The sequence below is a fragment of the Ciconia boyciana genome, chromosome 2 (genome assembly GCF_034638445.1).
Source record: "Ciconia boyciana chromosome 2, ASM3463844v1, whole genome shotgun sequence".
Taxonomy (NCBI): Eukaryota; Metazoa; Chordata; class Aves; order Ciconiiformes; family Ciconiidae; genus Ciconia; species Ciconia boyciana.
Window position 1 is genome coordinate 92,243,786 of NC_132935.1, and position 24,200 is coordinate 92,267,985.

The following is a 24,200-nucleotide window of genomic DNA, read 5'->3' on the forward strand; positions in this document are numbered from 1 at the left end:
TACAGCACAACTGATTCACCCATTTTGGTGTCTTTTACAGGTGGTCAAAGGAGTATTTGATTTGCACCAAAATAAGCATTAACATAGATAATAGGGTCCAAATAGCATTGTTATGTTGCTTTAAGAAACATAGCAACGTTGACAATGGATGTATGATAAATGTTCCATTATGACACTCACATTAAGCAGCACAGGAAACACATATGCACACTAGATTTCTTTGCATTGAAGCCCAGCTGTTTAAAAATGCAGGAATACACTCTATTCTCAAAATTAATATTATAGGCATGCACAACTTCACATATCTAAACAAAATCAGGAGGCAGGACCTAAAACATAGGCTTTGTGAAGAATTCAACAATGCCGCAACGTTTGCAATCTAATGAAAGTCTAACCACTTAAAATGAGAGTGCCAATGTGACCCTCCCCCAAAAATATGTTTGTAAACCAGGTATTAAAGCAAGTTTAGTCTATGTGAACAAAATCTGAAAAGCGATCAACCGAATTCAGAGAGGGAAAATAAATAGCCTCAGTAAATTACATTTTAAAGGTTTTCCAGTTAACCACCTATTCTTTTTCCTCTCAGTTTAACTGAATAACTCTTCTTAAGTAGATGTAGAGAATATCTTAACAAAAGCAATCAATTTTGCCTATTTTATTGTTAAATACTACTTTCAAGGAAGTGAAAGTTTTACAAGTAATTTTAGATTCAGATTACTGATTGAAAATGGGAAATATGACATCGAAAACACAGCAGTGCTAACAAATACAAAATATGCAGCTTTTGGAAAAAAAGCAGCTCACAAGGCACTTGCTATAGTGGTCCATTAAATAAACAGTATACATAGTGCACCTTTAAAACATCGATGTTATGCATCAAGCTTTTTCAGTGTCAACATTTTTTAGAAACAACCGCTGGGTTCTGAAGCAGTTATTGAGCAGCCTTGTTTCATATAATGTAAATGAAACAAATTAGAAGTGGGGCATAGGAGGAGAGTATTTTAAATCATTTCTTGTCATGTGAAAATTTTTCTGTGTAGTGATATAATTAAGTGTGGAATGCCATTCTCACACGCACCCCTCCCCCTCCCGACCCCCTGCCCCAAAAAGCTACATTCCTGCTACTGGAAGAGCCTGGCATTTTAATTACAATTGAGTCTATCAACTACTGGTTTGGCTCATCATTTGCAGCATTGAAAAATAATGTGCATAACAGTAGCATTAAGCTACTTTCCTTTCCAGAGCAAAAACTGGCAGATAAGGAAAAGTAAGTATCTGTAAAAATTGTACATTATTTCAATGGCTTAAAATGCTGAAAGTCATAATCAACACACTTGATACTGGTTTGATTTCTTTTGTTCACAACATACTTCAAAGGCCAGAAGAGCTACAGACCCGGCCACATCTCCTAGCATTTCTCTGTGGGAACAGGTTCTTCATCTCCCTTTATAAAGTATGCATATATTAAACCATACTTTTTAATTACTCCCAGACTGAGAAAGCTTGGATCATGTATCTGCCATCTTAAGGTTTCCACAGTTGCATGTTGGATAAAATAAGGAAAGCTGTCATTGACAGAAGGATCTGTAGATTGGCCAAAAGAAAAAGTTAACATTCTACATTAAAAACAGTCCCAAAACATTAGCAAAAGGTACCAACTTGTTCAGGGCACTTCAATCTACTTCAGCCCAGTCTGTCATGGTACTTATTTTGTCCATAAGCACAGAAGTGTGAAAACGTAAGCATTTGTCCAGAATTACCGCACATAATCCTTTCTCAAATTCTACTCTGCAGATCACTTACAAGTTCCCCAAATTCTCTCCAACTCAAATCACCAAAAAAAAAATCTAATCCTCATTCATACTTTTGCATAGTTTGGCATCTTCTGGAGTTATACTTTTGTTTTCTTTCATAGCTTTTGAGGGGACTCATCTGTCACATATGCAAGTACTTCCAGTCTAAATCCTTCAGGAGAAAAACTGAGTCCCACTTAAGCAGCAAGCTGTCCAGGACTGTTTAACATTCTTCTTTCAATTCAAAGTAAAGATTACTCAGTTTTATCTGCACTTTCAGATTTTTCCCTCTGCATCATGCAGCGACGAACTATGCTGTCAAAACTTCCTAGGTAAAATAGGCCAACGATGCGAAAAATGCCCATGCAAACAACCTGGAAACAGAGAGAAACATCTTTCAATTCACTTAAGATCCTGGATTGCAATAGGTTCTTTACTTGTGAAATAAAAAAAGTTCCAGGCAGGAGTCTTATATAAGCTCAAGAAAACAAACTCATGAAAACCATCGTAACTATGTAACAGTTCAGGACTGAGTAGCAGGTAGTAATCTTAGCTTTCCCAACAACTTGCTGCTTCAGCTTGAAAATACTACTTCAGCTTCCTAAACCTAAGTTTCCACAGTATCAACAGCCATTTGATGAAAAGATAATCAATGTTTGCATAATGTTCTACTTTTTAAAATATATTATACTATAAGAAATTGTGCCTATGGGGCTCCCCCAAATCTTACCTGCTGAAGACCTTCAGTAATAGAAGTGACTGGTGACATTCCACTTGTCAAAATTGATAGCATGTAACCATCTGATCCAACTGAGCTGTTAAAGTTCCCTTGCTGGATGGAAGGAAAACAGCGATTAAGGGAGGCAGGGGGGAAGTAATTTACCCAGCTGTAGCAAATCATGATGTGTCTTATTTCAACAGCTATTCTTGATGAACGTATCTGACTGATGTCACTAACAACAAATATTCTTATGTAAAAAAAATATTAACACAATTAAGAATCAAAATATTCAAAAATATTTTGTGCTATACAGCAACATTCCAAAAGGCATTCACTTGAAAATGGACAAGGAAGCTAGCTTCTCTAAAGAGAGAGGTGTGCTAAATTACTGCAGATTTCTTTACAAGATAGAAAGGCTCTAAATTTCTTCTTGAAGCATGCTTACTGATGGAGAAAATGCATGATGGTATCCCCGTCTGTAAATATATTTCAGAGACAGAATTACACCCTAACTCTGTCAGATCACCAATCACTACTATAGTTGTAGAATAAAATACTGCTTGCCTTTTGTTAAAATTAGTTTGCTATCACATGATATTTGGCTGCGGGGTGTATTTCAAATGCTAGGTACCAGGTCCTCCTTCATCTATGTCAAGGATTTTTAACTTGCCCTCAAAACCGTGAGATACACAGCCTGCTAAGCAATTCAGCTGGCAGAAGAGGGGGGAGTAGACACCAGGAAAAAGTTGGTTGGTTGGTTGGTTTTCGACTACTCATCAGGAAAATTGCAGCTCTATAGCTCTGACTCCCAGGCTTCTCCCATTTGTTTCCAGCAGACTTTATGCTGGAAAACACTTTCTGAAACACTGCAGAACTAAATCTATGGAATGCGGAAGTGAAAGGAGAAGGTGGTGTTCCTGAATCAGGGTTACGAATGAATCCATGCAAAGTAGTAGGTGATACAAGATTTGATTATTTCCCAATACACACCTCAGAGGACTGTGAGTTCCTACAGTATAGAGCTACCTTTTAATTTCTATTTTAGCCTCTCAGCTGATGGCTTGAGTGCATAAAGACCATGTCTAAACTAATATATCATCCAAAGTGCTGGAAAGCATGGTGCAGAAATACCAGATGCTTAAGATTACAGAGGAGATTAGTTTTCCTTAAGCACCAAAGCAGAACACTATGTGAGGTAATACTTGCTTTTAAAACTCAACACCCCAAAACCAGACACAATTTTGTGTTTATATGCCGTATTTGTGAAAATATTGTAAAAACTTCACAAATGAATACCTGCTATAGATGTAAATCATGCTGAAGATCAAGAGTATTTGGAATTGCAAAATAATTACACATTTTAGGATTCAATCGCTGTGCTTTATGAACATGAAGTTTCATGTTTGTTTCCATTCTGAGGTGGTTTATTAAGCATGCAAGCATTCCATAGCACAAAACATTAAAAAAAAAAATTCCTCAGAAAGGTAATACACCTTTAACCACTAAGAGCAGCACTCATAAATCATGTACTTAAGACATTAAAAGCCAAAAAGGCTAGGCTGCCTTCATTTATTGTAACATTATTTTTATATGAACTCATCTTCAAGAAAAATAAGAGTCCAACAAGCTTTTGAGGTTAGACAAGTGGTATTTGATACATAAAAAGTCAATAGAGTTTAGTGCTTTAAAGTCAGTCATAATCTGCCTTTGAGACATTGCATCATACTGATGCATCATTTTGTTCTGTCTAATGTACAACTTCAGATACTTTTCAGTTCCAAGAGATTGTATAAAATCATTTGTGGGCACAGTGGCAAAAGAATAAAGAAAATACTTCCTGTTCAAACTAACCAGCAGAGAGTACTGTTTCATGTAAATTGATTTTGCATTTAGCTTAGCCATTGTCTTACAGTCTTAGACAAGCATTACATGCAATCCTAGTCTCTCCAACGAAGAACACACTTTAAAAAGATTATTTACTTACTATGGCATCTTTGACTATAACTCTGGCGACTTGTTCTGCTTGGCAAACAGATGAGGTTTCAGAAATTAGTTTTGTCTCTAAGGGCTTTAGTAGAAAAACACCAATATAAGTTTGAATAACAACACACAGGAGAGAAAAATACGAAGGTCAAATTTTGGTTTTGGGTCTTTTGTCATGGATGACATCACTGTTACCAAGTGGTATCATACTGTCACCTAAAACATTCACTTCAACAAAGGTAAAAGCACCTTCATAAATAATAGTCTAATTTTATGAAGGGAAATGCCAACTTTTCCTTGAGTAGTACTTTTTTTTTTTAATAGTTTATTACTAATAAAATATGAAAAAGTTTTTCCCCAAGTATTTAATTTTCAGTAGAAGCTATCAAAATGCTTAAACTATGTCTCCTCAACACCTGTATTAGTTCATTTATGTTTTTTTTGCCAGAAATAAAATAAAAGATAGGCCTGAAATATTTTAAGATCATATAAAATTTTTTTTTAAATTTCTCAAACTCCACACACTGGTATCCACCAAAATCCATCACTGCATTTTATTTCTTCGTGTTTTAGAGCATTTACGCCACTTTACCTCACTAGAAGAAAGCAATTATGGCAGTTATTTTAGCAATCACAATTTCTTTCACCAAAAAAAAACCAAAACCAAACAACAACACCACCCTCCCCCTCCCAAACAAACAAACAACCTCAAACCCAAGTCTGGTCTGTTACAAAAACAAATGGCAAAAATATGCTTTAAAGTATTTAGAAGCATGTTTGTCATTCATGTCCTTTTAACAAATAAAACATTGATGGAGCTAGCTGTACAGCAAGCTATTTAAACGCTCGATATGTTAAGATAGATAGTTCTGTTGATGAAGAAAAAACACTGCTAAGTTTCGGAGAAAAGAGTACTTGGTCACAAGTCGACTTGTTGTAATGGCTAATTCAGTTACATTTAGTAACAAAATTTAATTGAAGCATTCAAGCCTAGTCAAATACTGGGACTAGTTTAATTTTGAGATTAACACTTTAAAAAAAGCACTTATACAGGAGAGCTGAGCAACTACAGGTTTCTTGCTCATTATCAATCCAAAGTACTCCAAAAATTAAATTTGACAGAAACAGGCCTATTTCCAAATATCTGTAGAATCATAAATCTTGATTTTACTGACCAGTCTCACTGAAAACTTTTTTTTCAGTATGTGTATTTTAAGGAGGGGGGTGTGTGGTGGGGAAATCAGTGTCTTTGCCAGCAGAAATCACATACAAACACCTTTTACATGCTTTCCTACAATGATATGGCTTATGTCATCAGATCTCCATCTCATAACCCTTATGTACTTTTGAGCTTACTGGGCAGTATCAACCAAATCTGAGAGAGATATAGGGATGTCAACAGTAATTAAAATACTGTATGTTTGGGAAAGCTGTATCCTAGTTCCTGACATTTTCTTTTACTATATTAAATGATTACAGAGAAAAATAGCCTAGTCCTAAAGAGATGCAAACTACAGAGACAGATGTTCTGAACTAAGTAGTATTAAATAAATGCAACAATAATAAATGAGTATCTGAACTGTCAGAGCAATGCAACGTTGCACAGATTTAAGGTGCACTATCATGACAGGAGCAAGTCACTTGAAGACTTCATGCATGCTAAACCAAAGCTTAAGTCTTTGCTTAAAAGACAACACCTTTTCAACAAATAAGATAAATCTCACAATCTCTTTTAACGAGAAATCTTAGATGAACAGTGCATTTTGCTGGTGACTATATTTCCCTGAAATAGGCTATTACAAAGAAAAAAAATCCCAGAGAATATGCAAGCTATACAAGTATCTGCAGATGTCTAATTGTGGCACTTTATATGGATGTGTGGGAGTATACATTTAATACAGAATATCTCTATCAAGAAATGATGAATTAAGAATTGTGTTATACAATCCCTACTGATTCCTATACAAAGGGTGAAAGACAAAATGGAATTCAAACCCAATTTCCTATTATACACGATGGGGCATCTTGAAAAGGCTGATCTCCTTAGATATCAGGTTTCTAGTTCACAGTATGCAAATAAAAAATAGACACATTTTTATCTGGTTACCTGATACTTCAAGTCTGAACAGGGGGCCTGAATGTAGTTTTTGGAATTATACTTCATATGTAGGGACACGTCAAATGACAAGAGGCGACTACATTTATGAAGGTCAAAACTTTCCTTTTCAAGGTAAGCCAAATGAAGAAGGCTTACTGTTGACACACCCTTCTGAAAAGTGGTACTGTCATTTGCACTACAAACACAACGCAAGAGAGTTTCCTTCTTACTATAATAGTAGACAACAGCCACTATTGAACTGTGTCATGACATATATTTATACAGCATGGTTAGTTTACAGACTTTGCTGAAGGAACTGAGTTTTATCTGTCTGTTTTATTTTGATCTGTCACATCTATCAGAAGAACTGCACGTTATCAAAGACACAAAATAGGAACATTGGTTTTGGCTCATTAAGCTTTGATATCAAAACAAATACTGGTTTTACAGTTTACCATTCCACAACAATATTTTGACTGTATACAGAAAGACTTGTCAGTGTTTCAGATAGTAAAGGTAGGTAGTTCTTCCATTTAAAGACAGAATAATAAATTACACAAAATTATCCTAGAAGCTATTTAACTCTGTCTGGTTAAGTTGATAAAATTGAAGTGTTTAAAAGTACTTAAAATCTCAGTATGCACTGATTTCAAAAGTACTACAGAAGTGAATGAAATCTGAAATGCGTTGCTTAGTACAAAGTGAAGCTTTAAAAACATTACAGTATTACTGAAGAACAGTTTACCTTTGTTTTACTTTCTTCTGCAAAGCCAGGTGTGTCAGTATCTGGAGGATAGGCCACGGTTATGTAGATATTATAAGGTTTTACCTGTATTTTACAAAAGTAAGTGTTATCTTAATACTGACAGCCTTTACATGTCCCTCAACTTCATTAATTTTTCTTGTACCGAAGAAATACAGCAAGCATGAATTTACATTGCTTCTAGTGTTAAGTCACCCTCATATTCAGCACTTGCAAGACTAAGAGCTTTATCAAATGAGAAAGAAAAACAGCACAGATCTTAAAGAGATGGTTGTGTTTTGTTTAATAAAAATATCTAAAAACTTTGCATTTGATGTAAATTATTTGATGAATCTAAGCAGTTTTTAAGACATTTAGGAGGAATATGAAAGTAGTTTAGCTCTATAATTTTACCAATTTCAATTTAAAAAAAAAAAAAAAAAGACTAAACCATTGCCAAACACCAGTACCCAGCTTTCATAAACACAAGGCCAAAAAGGCTTTCACTGAGGCTGATTAGCATGCTTTTTTGCTCTTGTTTATGTCAATATATTTTCACTGCTGGACAAATATGAGAAAAACACAACAAAAATATAAAACTCAAATTTGATATTTTTAGGAGGTATACTCAAGTCACAAGGTTTCAACCCATGGTATAAGCTTGCAAGGGGTCAAAATCTAAGGAGACAAAAAAAGTAGAAAAAGTGAGGAAAAATGGAAGGTCTCATGTCAAGGATTGCACTTAGTTATGAATTTGTATGTATGTGTCATAGAATTACATCACTGACTGGACTAATATTTAGAAGCTACTACAATGCAAATTTGTACTCCCATACAAATAAAGCTTTTAATGAAAATATTCAGAGGGCTAAGATAAAGCAAAGTGTTGTAAAGCTCTAACCATTTTTATTTATATTATGAAACATTCTATATTGAAAACACTTAAGAAATACCACATCACAGGTCCATAAAAGCCCTATTTTTAGTTTTGAATAATTCAGTTTTCACAAAAATACCCGTCACCTGTCTGAAGAAAGACCCTGCAGTCACGTTGTTCTATTTGGCAGGCCAGAAGTGATTAGAGGCAGTTTTACCCCACATTCTTATCCTGATCAAGGCATACAACTACATTGAACAGAAGAGGGTAACAACAGGGACTATGCAAGGCTCTAGAACCAAACACAGACAATATATAAACACTTAACAACTAAAATATACATTCTTAACAGAAGAATAAGGGAAGTAATTTTCAAATCCATTTTACCTGTCTTACTACAATGTACTTACCAACCTCTTTCCATTGAATAATGAAAACAGTGTTTGGTTTTTAGTCTTGACTTAAGCATAAGCTTAGATTATTGCACTATAAAAAAGCTCATGTATATCAAAATTTAGAAGGGTGAACCACTGTTGACAGAATTTTTTTTGTGGACAATCCTCAAATTCTAGCTTGCAAGTTTTACTGTTTCATATGGTTCACAAACCACTTACCATGGCCTCACAAACAAGTTGAGAATCACTAGCCTGCCCCTCATGTATCCATAGGATCTTCAATATCATTCTGCACTTAGAGCCTTGAAAAATACTTTTACTCAAAAGACTTAAAATCCAAGTCCTTTTACTTAAAATAAAAGATTTTTAAAATGTCTGCACATGTGGTCATCTTCAGTTCTAGGAACAGATTCAATCTATTCCCTCTTACGCAACTGAAATCAGCTTAGTTTCTCAATCCCATGCAGAGCAACAGGATTGTACTGCTGCCAAAAAATGGGCCAACATTGCACACAGATATCAGCAGTGCCACACAAGATAAAAAGAGAACTATTTAATGAAAGTGTGCTGTGCTGCTAGTAAAAAAAGTTTTGTTTACAATAGAAAATATTTAAATTGTTGCACACATACCTCCATTTGCAGGGCTTCAGCCAACCCTCGAAGAGCAAACTTTGTTGGAGAATAAGCTGTATAACCAAACAGGCCTAATTGTCCAGCCTGAGATGATACAAACACAATCCTTCCCATTCTTCGTTCCTTCATGGTAGCGATTACTGCTCGACTCGGGTAAACACTACCCAGATAATTGACCGCCATTAATCTCTGTACAAATGATATTAATACGGTATTTGAGCCACAGATTTAGAATCCTTCAGTTGTTTGGTATTATTTTTCAAAAATCCATATTTCAGTCTACTTTAACAATAAAATTCACTAGATTTGTAGTTCTATCAGCTGGCAAAAGAAACAACAATTGTTTTCTATTCTACAGCTTCATAAACTGTTTTATAGCTAAAAATCTCACTTCAAGCCCAAAGGAATCCAGTCTATCTACAAGTCTTAATAGCATCCAGGATACTGATAATATTGTGAACCATATGGCCTTCAAGGAAAAAAGAACAATATTTGAGGGAAAATCTAACCTAAACAGTGTCCAGGAAGCAATCAATTTACGCATGATGTATGAAAACATACTGAAATGAAAGTTTAAAGAGCTTTCTAAAACAGGAAACAGGAAAAATTCTATGTATTTATGCATTTCAGAGATTTTAATCTTTGGCAGGATACAGGGAAGTTTTTAATTTCATTCTGTAGAAGACCTAAAACACAACTGATAGCCTATACAAGCAACAGTATGCATGATTCGACTTTATTATAAAATTATGGCTACTTAGTATTTTCAGATGATTCAGTGTTACCTGTAGATGACTGGGGGCCTGAGGGCTATGGGCATAAAGTAAGCAAGATACAGGGTTGGGGTTTTTTTTGTCTTTTCATCAAAGCAGCAGATTCTCAAGCTTCAAACAATTTGTACACCTTAGAGTTGAACACTGATAACAGCCAAATTTTTCTTAAACAGGTTAAAAACATATTAAAAAAAATCTTCACCAGAAAAAAAGTGAGACCATGTGAAATTCTGTGCCTTTCACAGTGCATTAAACTGTAAAAATACATGCCAGGCTTTTTTGCCATCTTGACGACTCACTCTATCCCAGAGGGAAAATTCACTGTTCTGACCCATCAATGGACTGATAGTTAAGTGACAAGTTAGAGGCAATCCTTACAAATCTAAAGATACATCCTAATTCTGACAGCTACCACAAATCAAGTGTATCACTTATTCATACAAAGTCTGCAAAGACACAGGAGTGCAATCTACTGGTTAGAACGGTTGAATAAGAAATCATCATATAATAAAATTAAAAAGTATGCTCACTCACTTCAAAAGAATTCACTTCGATATCCTCAAATTTTCCTGTAACTGATGTTCCTGCACAGTTTACAAGCATGTCAACTGGCCCCAGCTTCTCCTGAGCCTGGAAGAGGGGATAGAGGTTAATATGTTCTTTAGCCTGAAAAAAACCTTCCTATAGCACAGTATCATTATAAGAAACTATTTCCATTAGAAATACATCACACAGAGATAAGCTTCTTAAGATACATAGGTGAATCAGTTGTTTCCTCACCTGTTTTAGAACGTTCTCCACCTGTTCGTAGTCTTTAGATACATCAACAGAAATACATAGTACAACCTAGAAAAGGAAAGTGAAAGAACATTTTTATAACACAGTAAGTCCACTAACTGTTGACTCCGAGCCTTTCAAAATGAAACAAAACCCAATGATGTATCTTTTCCAGAAAAACAAGAAGTCTTTGACAGGACAGTCTGTACTTCTCCCACACTGGAGAAAGTAATCCCTGCCCCCTCCGAGCTCCTCCCCCTCACACACATACATTCTAATATAATAAAAATTATATTAAGAATGAATAAGCACTTCAGGATCTTCAAAGCAGCTACTCATGTGCAAAGTATAATTTCTAATTTACTGTATTAAGACACCCTATGACTCCAGTTATTTACATAAAGGTTAGTAAAAAGTATTCTAATTAAGGCAGTCAAAATTCCACAGTGGTACATTTAACTTTCATCAGCGCTAAATGTAAATCAAACCATTCATGTGGCTCAGGCTCATCTTTCAGAAAAAAACATTTTTTTTCCACAGCATAGAAAGGCATGGTTGCAGAGTGTTGCTCTGACACTGCAGCATCAGCACTGCAAAAAAACTGTTCCAAAACTTATAAAGCAAGTGTTACAAACCTGCTAACTTTAGTACTGGCAATGCACTTTACCCATTTTTTTAATAAAATTTTTTTGAAGAATAGTAGTAAACTTATTTGCATACTGATTAATTGGGACACATCAAGGACAAAACTAAAATAAAAATTCTATGAGAAACTGACTAGTTGCACAGTGTCATAAATATCTAAAAAGTGAAGTAATATGTATATGTTTACTCCTTGTCTGGAAACCAACGACTATGGGTTTTAATTTGAAAGATACAGAAAACTGAAAATAAGCATTGGCCCGGGGGGAGGGATGGGGCATGGGGGGAGGCAGGCAGGACAGGATGACAAAAAACAGACAACAGTGGTATCTACGTTTTGTTGCAGCTAAAAGTTAGGCCCTGTTTTTCTTGAAAGTTACTGATTACTTTTGGCAAGATGATCTCAGAATCTACATTTTGAAGCACCTTCAAATCAATTTCTGGCCAAAGGAAGCGCTGCCTTTGGGTTACCACTTACAAACTGTAAGACTCTACAAACTCCAGCTTGGCCAGGTATTTACAAATAAGCTACCCGCTCTGCTGAGCAATGAGCAGAGCTTCGGGGCGATTCATCGTCTTGAAAGGAGAAGCAATCTCATACCACAATAAAAGGAGGGACTCCTGTATTCTTGTTCAAATTTCTATCCTTTCTGTTACTTTGGTCAACTCACTTAAACTCAGTTTGAAATGAGATAAAAGTCATCACCAGTTTGTAACAAGTATCATCATGACCACTTATCACGGAGCATGTGGACACACACACAAAAAGTTTACCACAGTGTAACTAACTGCTTTGGCAGCTAGTCATTTGTCAGTTCTGCTTCTGGTCAGACTACAACACTTCTTAGCTGCATAAACAGAATCTGCTTGCCATTCCTGTACAACAGGTTGGCTATTCCTGCCTCCCAGCATTGTGTGTAGTTGGACATCAAGAGTAAACTTGTGGTGCAAGTTATTGGCGGGTCTGCATCTCCCCTTAGGGCATTTATTACATTTTGGAAATATTTATCTTTTACATAAGTTTAAGAACAAAACAGCAGTTGAACAAAAATTACATTGATTTATTAGCTAGATGTCTTTGCAAGAACAGAAAAAAAAAACAAACAACCAAAGAAACCCCACAGTTCTGCATCAAAATTGGAGCAGTTGGTTAATATACCAGATTGCATAGATTAGTGAATTCATACTGTGAACAACACACTCAGGAACTACCACAGCTTTTATTGACTACTATCACATTATACAATTCACCTCTTTGCTTCTATTATCATGTGTTCTTTCTTCTGCTACAATATACTGACTACCTTCACTCCAGAGCATGCACTATAGATCCACGCCTAGGACACAGAATATGCTGCCAAAAATAGCCTAATATCCCCAGCTCTCTTCCTCACCTTTTGTTCTAAATATTGCATGGTGTTGGATCACTAATAAAGCTTTCACAATAAAAGATCAATCCAACTCCCAGTGAAGTAACTGGGAATATTCTATATTAGGAAAAGGATTTAAAAAAATATTGCAAAAATACCTCTAAGGGCAAGCATTTTGTTCCATTGCACACCTATACCCATAAAGACTGCACTGTCAGCACTCTAAATAGATCATATGCAAACGTCATTAAAAGAACATCTGCCAAGTCGAACACTAAAGTGTATGTAGATGCCAACCCTGGTTGTCAATACAACCTGGTTTCATGTATATATCCAAGAGCTGAACAGTGACAGCATATGCTCATGTAAAAAGTAATCTTTCCTGAGGATCTTTGCCTCTTGGCTTGACATCGAGTAAACGTAACAGTGTCTGTGTACATGATCCATATCAGACAACATCTTTCTCTACACTCTTTCAGCAATCCTTTTGTACAGCTTCTCTTGGTTCAGCTACCCTCACTTCCCACCTTCTGATCTGCCGTTCCAGTGTGAGCTCTGCCCCAGACTCCCTGCTTTTTCCAGTTCTGTTCTTTGCTTTTAGATCAGGCAGGCTTCCCTGTGACCCTGTCTACAACTCAACAATAGCTACAGAAGAGTCAGCCTACCTATCCCTCCTACTGCCTATGCTTAACCTGGCTGCAAGTCTAAAGCTGTTTCTGCAAAAGCAGTCCTGTTCAGTTCACACTGGAGCTCGCTCAACCTTGAAGGTACTTTCTGAGATTTTAACTGAAACTCTTATGAACATGTGCCAACCAATATTCTTTTAAAAAGTCCGCATCTATTTTAACAAGAACATCCTGACACAGTGTTTGACAAGGGAATAATCTTAATGCTAAGCTTGGGAAAGTACTAGAGCAGCTAAAAGAAAATGGTTATTGGGATTTATTTATTTTTTTAATATTTTTTTTAAATGGGCAAAATATAGTTTCTCCTGACATCAAATGGCTTAGTTTTTCAAATAAAGTTGATCTGAGTAAGGCAGCATGCACAGAAGAATGATCAGCTTGAGCTATTTGACAAAAATATAAGGAAGTGAAGACAGAATCTTATCTTATACATGGAGGTATTAAGAAAATTTTGTATCAGCTAGTACTAACATTATTGCCTCCAAATATTCGGCTTTTTCCATTGTTTCTTTTCAACAGAATATCCAATTTATCAATGCAAATCCCTTTTCACAGACAAATAAATTGCTTGTATTTGTAATCATGAAAGTAACAAAAAAGTTCTGGAACACAAGAAAGGAGAAGGCAAAGATGTTAACAGTCTCAATACTGTTTCCCCTCTCCCCTTGATCATTAGTACCGCGAAAAAATAATTCTAGCATTTCATCTTGAAGTTGCATATTTTGGACATAGCAAGCTTACCTATTTTAAGCTAGTACTTCCGCAAGCTCTAAAACAGTGCATTTATGCACAAGTGCACTATGTATTCACCAAAGCAGCTTCAGCATTTAGAAGTCTCAGAACTTCACAAATTTAACTTGTGTATCTGTTACAGTACATTGCCAGAAAAAGGAATACAAGTATGATGTAGTGAACTAAACGTGGAAACAAGTATCTGAACTTCTTTCCCAAGACAACTGCTGTATTTATGAATTGCAAAAAGCGAGAGATTTGAAAAAAATTTGGTTCTTTCACTTCATCTTGAAGAATACAAACACTTATCGAGTGACAGGAAATTGCAGCTATCCAAAAAAGTATATTACACCTACAGCTGAAGACATCAATCTTTTTCTCTAAGAAAAGCAGGCTAATGCACTAGCTAGACAACATCAAATGTAGCAGAGTTCGGAACATCTCATGTAAGCAGACTGGTATTTTTGAATTCAAATACTGAGCCCTTGCTCATTTTTGTCAAACAGCTGTGTTTTAAAGACAGGACTACTGAACTATGTTGTAGTGACCATCTTAAACAAAACACACACCAGCAACTGTTAGCAGTGATCTTACCTGCTTGTCATTAACAGAGTACTTTTCTATTTCCTTCTTTGTCTGCAACAGCTTGTTCTGAAATGGATACAACAACAGCTAAAGCATTGCAGTTCTGAGAGCAATATTAGGCTTCAGTATTTCGATAAAGCTTAAAAACATTCCCTAAAACCCGGAAAAAGTTATCCTCAACTAGTTATAACACTTTACTATTGCCATTTTACAGATGTTTGAATATATGATGAAAACATGAACTCCATCAAGCTACCAGAACTCGCTTATCTGTTTGTCACTTGATCTGCTAAAGCCAGTAACAACTTATACAACAGATTTAATGCTTTTGTTTCATACAACTATACAGAGCACCTAAGACCGTAGGTATTAATTTTTCTCTTGTATTTTAGTTCTATTTTATATTTATGTAATATTACATAAACAATTCTGAAAAACAATCACTATCATGGAATTATCATAAAAATTAAACTAAAATTTGGTAAATTCAAATTGCATACTCCTTTCAAGAAAAATTGTGTTAACTCTGGCTGCATTCAAGATTATGCAAAATAAGTTCTCAAGTGTAAGTAAATTATCAAAGACAGCTGGGACTGAGGCCCCTTGAAAAAGTTAAGCGCTTTTATTTCCTGAATAATTATTTTTTTCTTTACAAATAAAGTAACAACCCATTATGATAACAGAGTTATTCCAAGTAAATTCTGAATACCTTAGTTTAAAAAAAGCAAAACAAAGACAAAAACAAAGCAACCCTTTTTCCTCCAAAGCTGTCTTGACGAACAGTTTTTCACTAGTAAAAAGTATGATATAATGCTGATTATACACCAAAATATTATGTGAATTTTGAGAATTGTCTTTAATCCCCCAATTGTCACTTACTGTAGGGAAATTCCACAGTTTTAAAGAATATAGGGGTTTTCCTGCTTTTGTCCTCTGCCACTGATCTAGACAGTGAAATAACGAATGCCATTAACAGAAATGATAGCACTGGCAGAGTTTTAAGGCAAGCTACTCGCAAATTCCATGTTGGGCTACGCTCCTTAAAAAGGCAGGCACTTCTCTTCAAATGCATTAACTTGAAATGCTTAGGATTCCCTTAAAATATACACTGAAGAAAGTATTAATAATTATCAATTCCAAAATTATTCCCCACCTATACCGATTTTGTGAACAGAGTTTAGCCAGTAAAAATACACATACACTTACCTCATCCCTTGCAATCAGTGTTATGAAAGCACCTTGTTTATAACATTCAATAGCAATACATTTTCCAATTCCACTGGAGCCTCCAGTTACCTGAAAGTTATTTGAAAGTGGCAGTGTTAGTCCACAATTCTCATCCTTTCTCCCATATGATAAAAGTCAAATCAAATGAAAATTCTAAAAATATACTGAGATTAAAATATCACCCAATGAGGTATGAATACAGAAGATACACTAAAGTTAGTTTACTTGTTGAGTATGAATGAAAAATAAGATCTGAATAGATCGATGAGTTTCTACCCCAAAACCAGTTTTATCTCAGTGGTATTTTTTGCTCATTTCTTACGTCAGGCACACTTAGACCCACTCCCATGTGGGCTCTCTCACATGCTTTTGACTAAGTTCTGTATGTTATTTCTAAAAGACAGAAGTAGTTAAAAGTTTGAAATCACTACTAATGTTAGCCATAATAATACAATTACATACTTCCCCTCCATAGCTGGCGACAGTAGAAATTATTTGTAAAATTAACAATTGCAGATTGCCTGCTGAAGATATCACGTAAACATAAACAGAAAATACCTTCTTTCTTATTAAAAAAAATCCATTAATTCAACAGTTGGCCCTCTGTGGAGTATCAGTCTCCCAGTCTGGACCTTGAAATGTTCATGCCATCCCGCAATTCCAGTTTTGTGGGGATGCCAGCACCTAAACTTCCATTACCTTTTCTTCTTCCTCTAAACTATAACACTGAATAGTCTTATATGCAAACAGGAAATTAATAGTTCGTCTACAGACAAATGCAGGGCAATGACTATAGCCCTGCATCATATGTTGCAGGAGGATACACTGCCAAATGATACTAATATACAAGTTAAAGTCACCTTAACACCTCTCTCGCAACCCTCAATAAACCTACTTATGAACTCCATGTGGAACAAGATGTAGGTGACAATCCTGACCTCTTTTTTTGACTAAAATAAAAATGTCTGCCTGTCTGACACTGCCTTTAGATGACTTGTTCATTTAAGCCCAGTCTCAGTCTGCATGTGCCTTCGGTCCTTAAACAAACACTGGCATCTTCCTTATACACCAAAATTATTCGAATTTTCTTTTAACAGCATATTAAGAGGCTATAATTGAGAAAATATTGGAACAAAATGTCTAGAAGCAGTTATTGTAAAAAAATTCTGTTGATTGAGTTCTGAAATACAGATTTCCTAATAACTGGAAAAATAAGTTATTCAGATTGCTCTGCAAATCATCATTTTTTGTTCTTTATCAAAACCTTTCAAAAGACTTCAGAGAAAGTAAGGTATCACCTCCATTTTAAGTATAAGAAAATGGAGGCATTGAGCGAATTAGTGGAAGAGAAAAGATCCCCAATCTCTAACTACACACCCGATCAAAAGCCTTGTGTTGTCTCCTCATCTGCCAATGCCTCAGAGATGCATTATCCTTAAAATTCTTTCCACTTCTGGAGGCAGTAAAGTCAGAAGAGTCAGTAGTACCTTTCCATGAATCACTTGAAACTCTTCTTTCATGAGTTTTTTAATCACTAACCTTCAAAAATAGCTTAGTGTAAGCCAAATAATCCCAGAAAACAAAGATTTACAACATGGTCCATGGTTTCTGACTAGTTCGTCTGCAGTCACAAATGGGCCAAGAACGGGTGTAACATTCACAAAGACTAATTTCAGCTCTTTAGGCTTCCTCTATTATTAGAGATAGCTGCTTCAGATTAGCTTCTGACTGACCCTCTCTGCAAGATTAGCTTCACACTACACTAACCTTTGAGGATGACTCCAAGATGCATGTCCTGTTCTAGAAATGTGAAACCTGGTCTGTAGTGTTCTGAACCAAGGATGACTGCTTTCAAAGTAAATGAAGTCCTAAGACTGCAAGTGTTAGTTAACGATTTGGGACTTCAGCAGAACCCCAGAATTAATTTAATGCTTCATGATGGAAAGAAGTTAAAAATTTTAGTGTATTTGCAAAATAGCTTGCAAGATTTCAATACATCTCTGAAAAGATTAAAAGATTCAGTTTGATACATTCAGGCAGGCCTCAGTTCCACAGCACTCATGACCTGCTTATACATATTTTCAACAGCAGCAGGTACACCAGCACATGAACTAATCAATCTGCATGGAAGATTGCTCCAATTCCAATTTTTGGCATAGCACTGAGAGACAGCTGATTACTACCTGCACAAACCGCTGAGTATCATGAACAGGTCAACTACACCAGTACTTGAGGAATTCTTTGAAGGTGAAGGTACTGGCACCAAGCCTCTGGCTTGTCAGACTACGCTAACGTTCATTTCAGAAAGACAAGATCTGAAGTCATGCAAGAAACAGAAAAAGGAAGTTTTTATTCACAGTCTCACCCAAGAACACTGGACAGGGCTCATGTCAGATAGGTGAGTGACAAAAGGCATTATCAATTAGCTGGGAACTTTAGCATTTAGGTGGGAGGCTGTTACTAGTATGTGGGAGGTTGTTACTAACACACACATCTTCCAGGAACATTCACCATGAATACTAATGTAACAGGAAAAAAAAAATTCCTAACACTAGTGAAAACTTTGCTTTGTGCTGAAATGAAGTTAGCCTAAGCAAATCTATGAAGTCTGTTACGCAGGTAAGTTACTAACACAGATGCTCAGTATTAAAGGAAGAGTACACATCTACTCCATTAAACAAGATGTTATTACAGTTACTTACCCTTGTGCCCAATACTTCTACAGTGCTGCTGCATTTCATTAGTCCAAGACATTTGAATTGCCATTGATCCCATTTTTAAATTTCACTAACCCAACCTCAGAGGAGTTAGCAAACATAAAAATCTGGTCACAGCAACTCAAAACACAGACTAATTTCTTGACAGGAAGGGACAACTAAATCCTAGTATCAATTCAGATGTTCAGAATGCAATGCTACCAGCCCTTAAGCAGTGTTTTTGAGCTGTTTCTGTGTTTGAGAGGAACAGGTACCAAATCAGCCATTCCAAGAAGGGTCTGGCCTCAACTTCTCGAGCTATGATCCTTGATAACAGAGTTCAGCTTCTAAGGATCATAGGGTTTATTTCCCCCTTGATAAATGGAAATGTTGGGGTGAAGTACAGAGAATTGCTGTGTCTGACTTTCAAATTTGAGATACTGGAAATTCGCTTCAATTGATGAGACAGTCCAACTCCAAATAAACAGAACTGTCATCAGGAATGATTGAAATCAAGACTTGATTGATATGTATCTCCAACAGAGCTTATTAACTTTCACTTAGCACTGGATGCAAGCTGGCTTCATGCTTTTAGACAGTGCTCTGACAGAAGGTATTTAGTTCCACTGAAACAGAACATCCCTGTAATCTGCTCTAAGTGGTTAGTATGCCTGACTAGACTCAAAATGACCTCTTGTCGAACGACTCGGATGCATCCAAACCACAGATTGTATCACTCCCAACACGACAGCTACATTGCTGAGTCCTTAAAGTTGACCGCAGTTATCAAGCTGGGCTCTGCACAGAAGTGGTGAAACTACTTCTAGACTAGAGATGACCCTTATGCATGTGGATTTGGCATTATCATCCTGAACTACGTTGAACTGAAAGGCCCTTTTCAATCTGAATGGGAGATAGTCCCAAGCAGAGACCATCTTTACATTTCCTGTCATTGTTAGTCCACAAACTTTGATAAACTGCACTTGTACCACTGAAATCTTGGGTTTTTTTCACAGAAATTTCAACTTGGTTTTAGAAAGATTAAGGCTGAAACAAGGGTGGGGAAGGTTAGCATTGGTATTTCAGCAAAAACAGTTTCTAAACATCACTCATGATATTTACAGAAGGCTGCTTTTGCCCTAACATCTTAAGTTTTTGTTGCATTCTGCTCCATCAAGCAAAGTACCTTTGTAGAGAAATGGAAAGAAAGAGCAGAGAGAATGTGTGTAGTGCAGGTGTAACACCCCCGACAAAGGGCAGTTAAGCGCGATGCAAGTGAGCGTGATGTACATGAAGCAGTGATGACTGCCTCATCCTATTTTCATTTTCCTGTCTACTATTACAACTAGCTACCAAACTAATAGCTTATTCTCACAGAATAGGTGATGTGTGCTAGTATGTAGCCTGGCACCCAAGGAGAGATTTAAAGCCAATGGCAAAATAAAAGATGTATAAAATAGTAATCTGGATTTTGAAGCATGGAGAAGCTCAGCACAAGAAGCAGCAGCTCTACAGGACAAAAATAACTTTTATACCCTTTATTTGAGAACACTTTCCTAGCCATGCTAGAAACAAAGCAAGTAGTATTAAACACCTAAAAAGCATTTTGTTTTAAATAAGCTAAACGTGATGCTTGAGCCAATTTGATAGCAGAGAAGTCCTTTCTATTTAATGATGCTCACTGGGATCACCAAAATACACAGCAGGTAAGAGGAGGAGAAAAAACCCACAAGATTAGACCATCAGTAATTTGGAGTTCTGTAGACTCTCACTCTGAATAACAGGCCTATTCTTTTCTAAGAAAAAGAAGAATCCTATGATCATGATTCCTCCAGAAAGCATGCCTTGCCTAACACAGCGAGCGCTTCCATCATGCAAATGACCCCGGGAGAGGACAGAGAGGAAAAAACCCGCAAGTTTTCTCCTTCAAATTTCTATCCCAAAAAGCAGCCAGAGTCAGTTACTTAGCCATAACTCAAACATCTATTAACCAAAACCGTTAGGAGTGAAGAGAAATACTTTCTGTGAAGGATTAAGAATTAAAAGAATGCTGTCTTAAGTTGAAAATTGAGTAACTGGTACGCAGTAGCATCTGAAGTTGCCCAATGATCTTCCTTCAGAAATGTAACAGATATATTTTCATGATACTTTCAACAAGCCCCCAGAAAGAAGAGTTTCTAGATAAGACTGACCTTTTCTGCTTCAAAAAAACATTTTATTCAAGTATATTTTGAAAAATTATATTTACTGTGCAATGGTAATCACTTGCCCCCTTGAGAGGGCTTAACCAGCTAAATATGCAATTTTTAAGTTTTATTCCTTTATTCTTTTATTCTTTATTTCAAGGGTTTAACTGAGGCCTGACAAAGATTACCAAATGTTAATCTACAGTTTTATCTGAACCAAGTCATGAACTAAAAAGAATTTATATATGCAGATCACTTAAACAGATTTTGGTATTTTCTATGAGAAGACTTCAAAGAAGTCCTTAGATAATGTTATGGTCCTTAAGTATTTTCACGAAGTCTCTCAGACATTTCAGTAGCAGAGAACACTTACTCCCAGTATATGATGTAAGAATTCACTTTACACACACAATGTGGAAAGCGTCCCTCAGCAAAATTTCTTATTTGCAGTACCATCATCCAATATTTTTCCTTATGCATTACACTAGAACATTTGAAATCCAAACGTACAGGTGTCCAGCATTGTTAACAGCATCTACAAGTCTAAGAACTAGTGAACTCTGAAACACTTGCTCCATATTTCATTAGTTTGTATTAATACTTTAAGAGCATAACTAAAGTCAAAATAAAACAAGTAGTTCTGCCAGTGGTGACACCAATAAAACTGTTTACCTGCGGATTGTGATTTGTATCATAAATATATCTACAGCCTTTTCCTCCATCAATATATTAATATAGTTACATCTCTAGCTGGACTCCTAATTTTGTAAGACTTGCAGGAATACTGTTTTTGAGACTTCCACTTGTATCAAACTGAGCTTAAACTGCTAACATAATTAGCAGCAGTGGTTATAGGGATGTTTCTCTAACAAGAATAGTCTCATCATTTTTAATGTGAACTTTTAAAAATGAACCATTCTGATTAGAACCACGAGCACAGTAGCTTTTAAAGAGTTTAATCACATAAAAACCAGACAAAACTTGAGATAATCACAATGCAGAAGGCCCTTAACTCTGCTTCACCTTTGCTTTTACACGGTATTGAAGGGTTCCTAAAATCCTATTAAAGGGTTCCTCCTCAACAAGCATTACTTCTGTGGGAAGAGCCATAACCTGAGAACCTTAATGCAAGCTCAAACACTCCTCACACAGTATAAGATGCTGTAAAGCCAGTTACAGCATCCAAGTAACACCTATTGCATAAAGCAACTTGGAAATACTGTTGCAACTTGGACAGGCCTAAATTATTCTGGGGACGGCTCCATTCTCCAAAGAGAAGCTCCAAAAATAATAATAAAAAACCCAAAACAAAAAAGGCACCATACAGAGCTGAAAAAAAATAAAATATTAGAGTAGCTGTAAATTCACTTGCCCCTAAAAGGTCTAACTTCTGGATTATCCCAAACTCACACTATAAGAAAGGGCATCTGCAAGCGCTACTCACCCCTTAAGAGCAAATTTAACAAAACAGTAAACTACAGCTTCTCTGCATAGAACATACCTTAGGGATTTAAAGGTAAGAGAGCTGATTCTAGGACCCCGATTCTTTCAACTGCTTAACTCATTTGCTCTCATGCTCCAAATTCACTACTTCGTGATCCACCTGAAAGCACCTGGGTATTGTTCCCCTTCCTTCCCGCGCTCCCCCAAGCCACACACCCATACAACTTCTAGTGGTGTTCCACTCACAAACCGTTTCAACAGTATGTTCTTCTGAAGACTTATTTCTACCATCTTGACTACAGACAATCAAAACATTGCTCATAGACATCGATATCTATGTACTTAAAGTCAGAAAGCTGCACGAGTGTCATCTGACCACTTCCTTTCTATTAGTCTTCCCATTTCCTCTGAACTGTCTGACTTGTTTTTTAGACCAAGGAAACCAGAGATTTTGCTCTTTGTTTATGAGCGCACAACACCACTCAGGAGATGCTAAAAGAACACAAAGCTCAAGGCAACCGGTATCTTGAGAGCACAAAAGCAATGTCTCAAAACGTCAACGTTAAGACTGAAGATGGTTTGCATTTCTGGTGACTCAGAAGATCGCCTTAAGCCAACCGAGACAGGCAGCGGTTGTCAGAGTCATCTGTACAGGTCATTTCCTTATCACTCGGACTTGTGGCTCCCATGTTTTGGTAGCTTGGGGTGCTGCCCCAGCTGCCAAGATTCCTTGCAAACCAGCGGGCACCCCTACCGCTCAACCTCCCCGGCGCAGGCCTTGGCCACCAGCCCCCCTCCGGCTGCCGCTGAACACCAGCCTGCAGGGATTTACCGCCTGCGCGCTCCGCCAGAGCCCCCCCTTCCCCCGCAGCCCGCCGTTCCCGTGACCGCCGCTCACCGCCCTAGAGCGGGGCCTTCCCCGCGGGGGCCCTAACGCCGCCATGCCCGCCGGGTGCCAGCCTGGCTGGCAGCGGGACACTCCTTCCCACCTCGGCGGGAGCGGCCTCCCTCTCTCTCTCCCCCCGACCCGTGCGCCGGCCCAACGGACAAAACGGCCGAGGGCGGCTCGCGCGGAAGCCCCCCCCGCGCCGCGGCGGGGAAGGCGCCAAGGCCGAGCGGCGGCGCCCCGCCAACGGCTCGCTCCCTCGACGCGGGGCAGAAAGGGACGGCGAGGGAGAGCCCTTCCTCGCACAGCGCGTCCCCCGCCCCGGGGCGCCTCACTCACCACGACGTGAGCGCCGGGCAGCTTGAGGGGCTTGGGGCTGATGAGCGGCGACACCATGTAGAGGAGGAGGACGAAGGCCACGATGAAGGCAGCCGCCAGGAGCAGCATGGCTCGGGCTGCGCTCGCGGAAGGGTGGCGGCGAGCAGGGGGCGAAGCCCGTCAGGCGGCGGCGGCTGCTGCTGCTGCTGCTGCTGCTGCTGCGGGGAGGGGGGCGCCGAGCGCAGCCCGGCGCAGCAGCCGCCCGCCTGCGCCGCGGCACCTGGCGGGAGGGGGAAGGCGGCGCCGCGGGGCGAGCCAGGAGGAGGAGGAGGAGGAGAGTCCGGCCTCCACTCCGCGACCTGATTGGCTGCCGGGGCGGGCGCGGGCCTGCGCCTTCGGATTGGCCGGCGAGGAGGGAAGGTGCCCGCGGATTGGCCGAGGGGCGGGACGGGGCGCGGAGATTGGAGCCCGAGGGTGTTTCCAGGGTCACGGTCGGAGGCAGAGGGCGGCGGGGAAGAAGCAATGCGTCGCGCGGAAGCGGCCACCGGGCGGGCGCCCCCTACGGGCGGGGCGGGAGCGCTGCGCCTGCCGCCCCGCGGGGTCTTTGCCCGGGGCGGGCGGGGCTGCGCGGGGGGCG

The 24,200-nt window shown here is 38.2% G+C and overlaps 1 protein-coding gene across 1 annotated transcript; it reads right to left on the bottom strand.

Annotated features, from left to right (window-relative positions):
• Positions 1 to 1,420: 1,420 nt before the first annotated feature.
• On the bottom strand, positions 1,421 to 23,868 carry KDSR (3-ketodihydrosphingosine reductase). Its single transcript, XM_072853166.1, has 10 exons — positions 23,585 to 23,868; positions 16,014 to 16,103; positions 14,817 to 14,873; positions 10,796 to 10,861; positions 10,550 to 10,645; positions 9,240 to 9,431; positions 7,341 to 7,424; positions 4,499 to 4,582; positions 2,524 to 2,625; positions 1,421 to 2,167 (listed from the first exon to the last, which is right to left on the bottom strand). Exons 1-10 carry the CDS (start codon positions 23,690 to 23,692, stop codon positions 2,048 to 2,050), a joined length of 999 nt encoding a protein of 332 aa, XP_072709267.1. The 5' UTR covers positions 23,693 to 23,868; the 3' UTR covers positions 1,421 to 2,047.
• Positions 23,869 to 24,200: the final 332 nt, after the last annotated feature.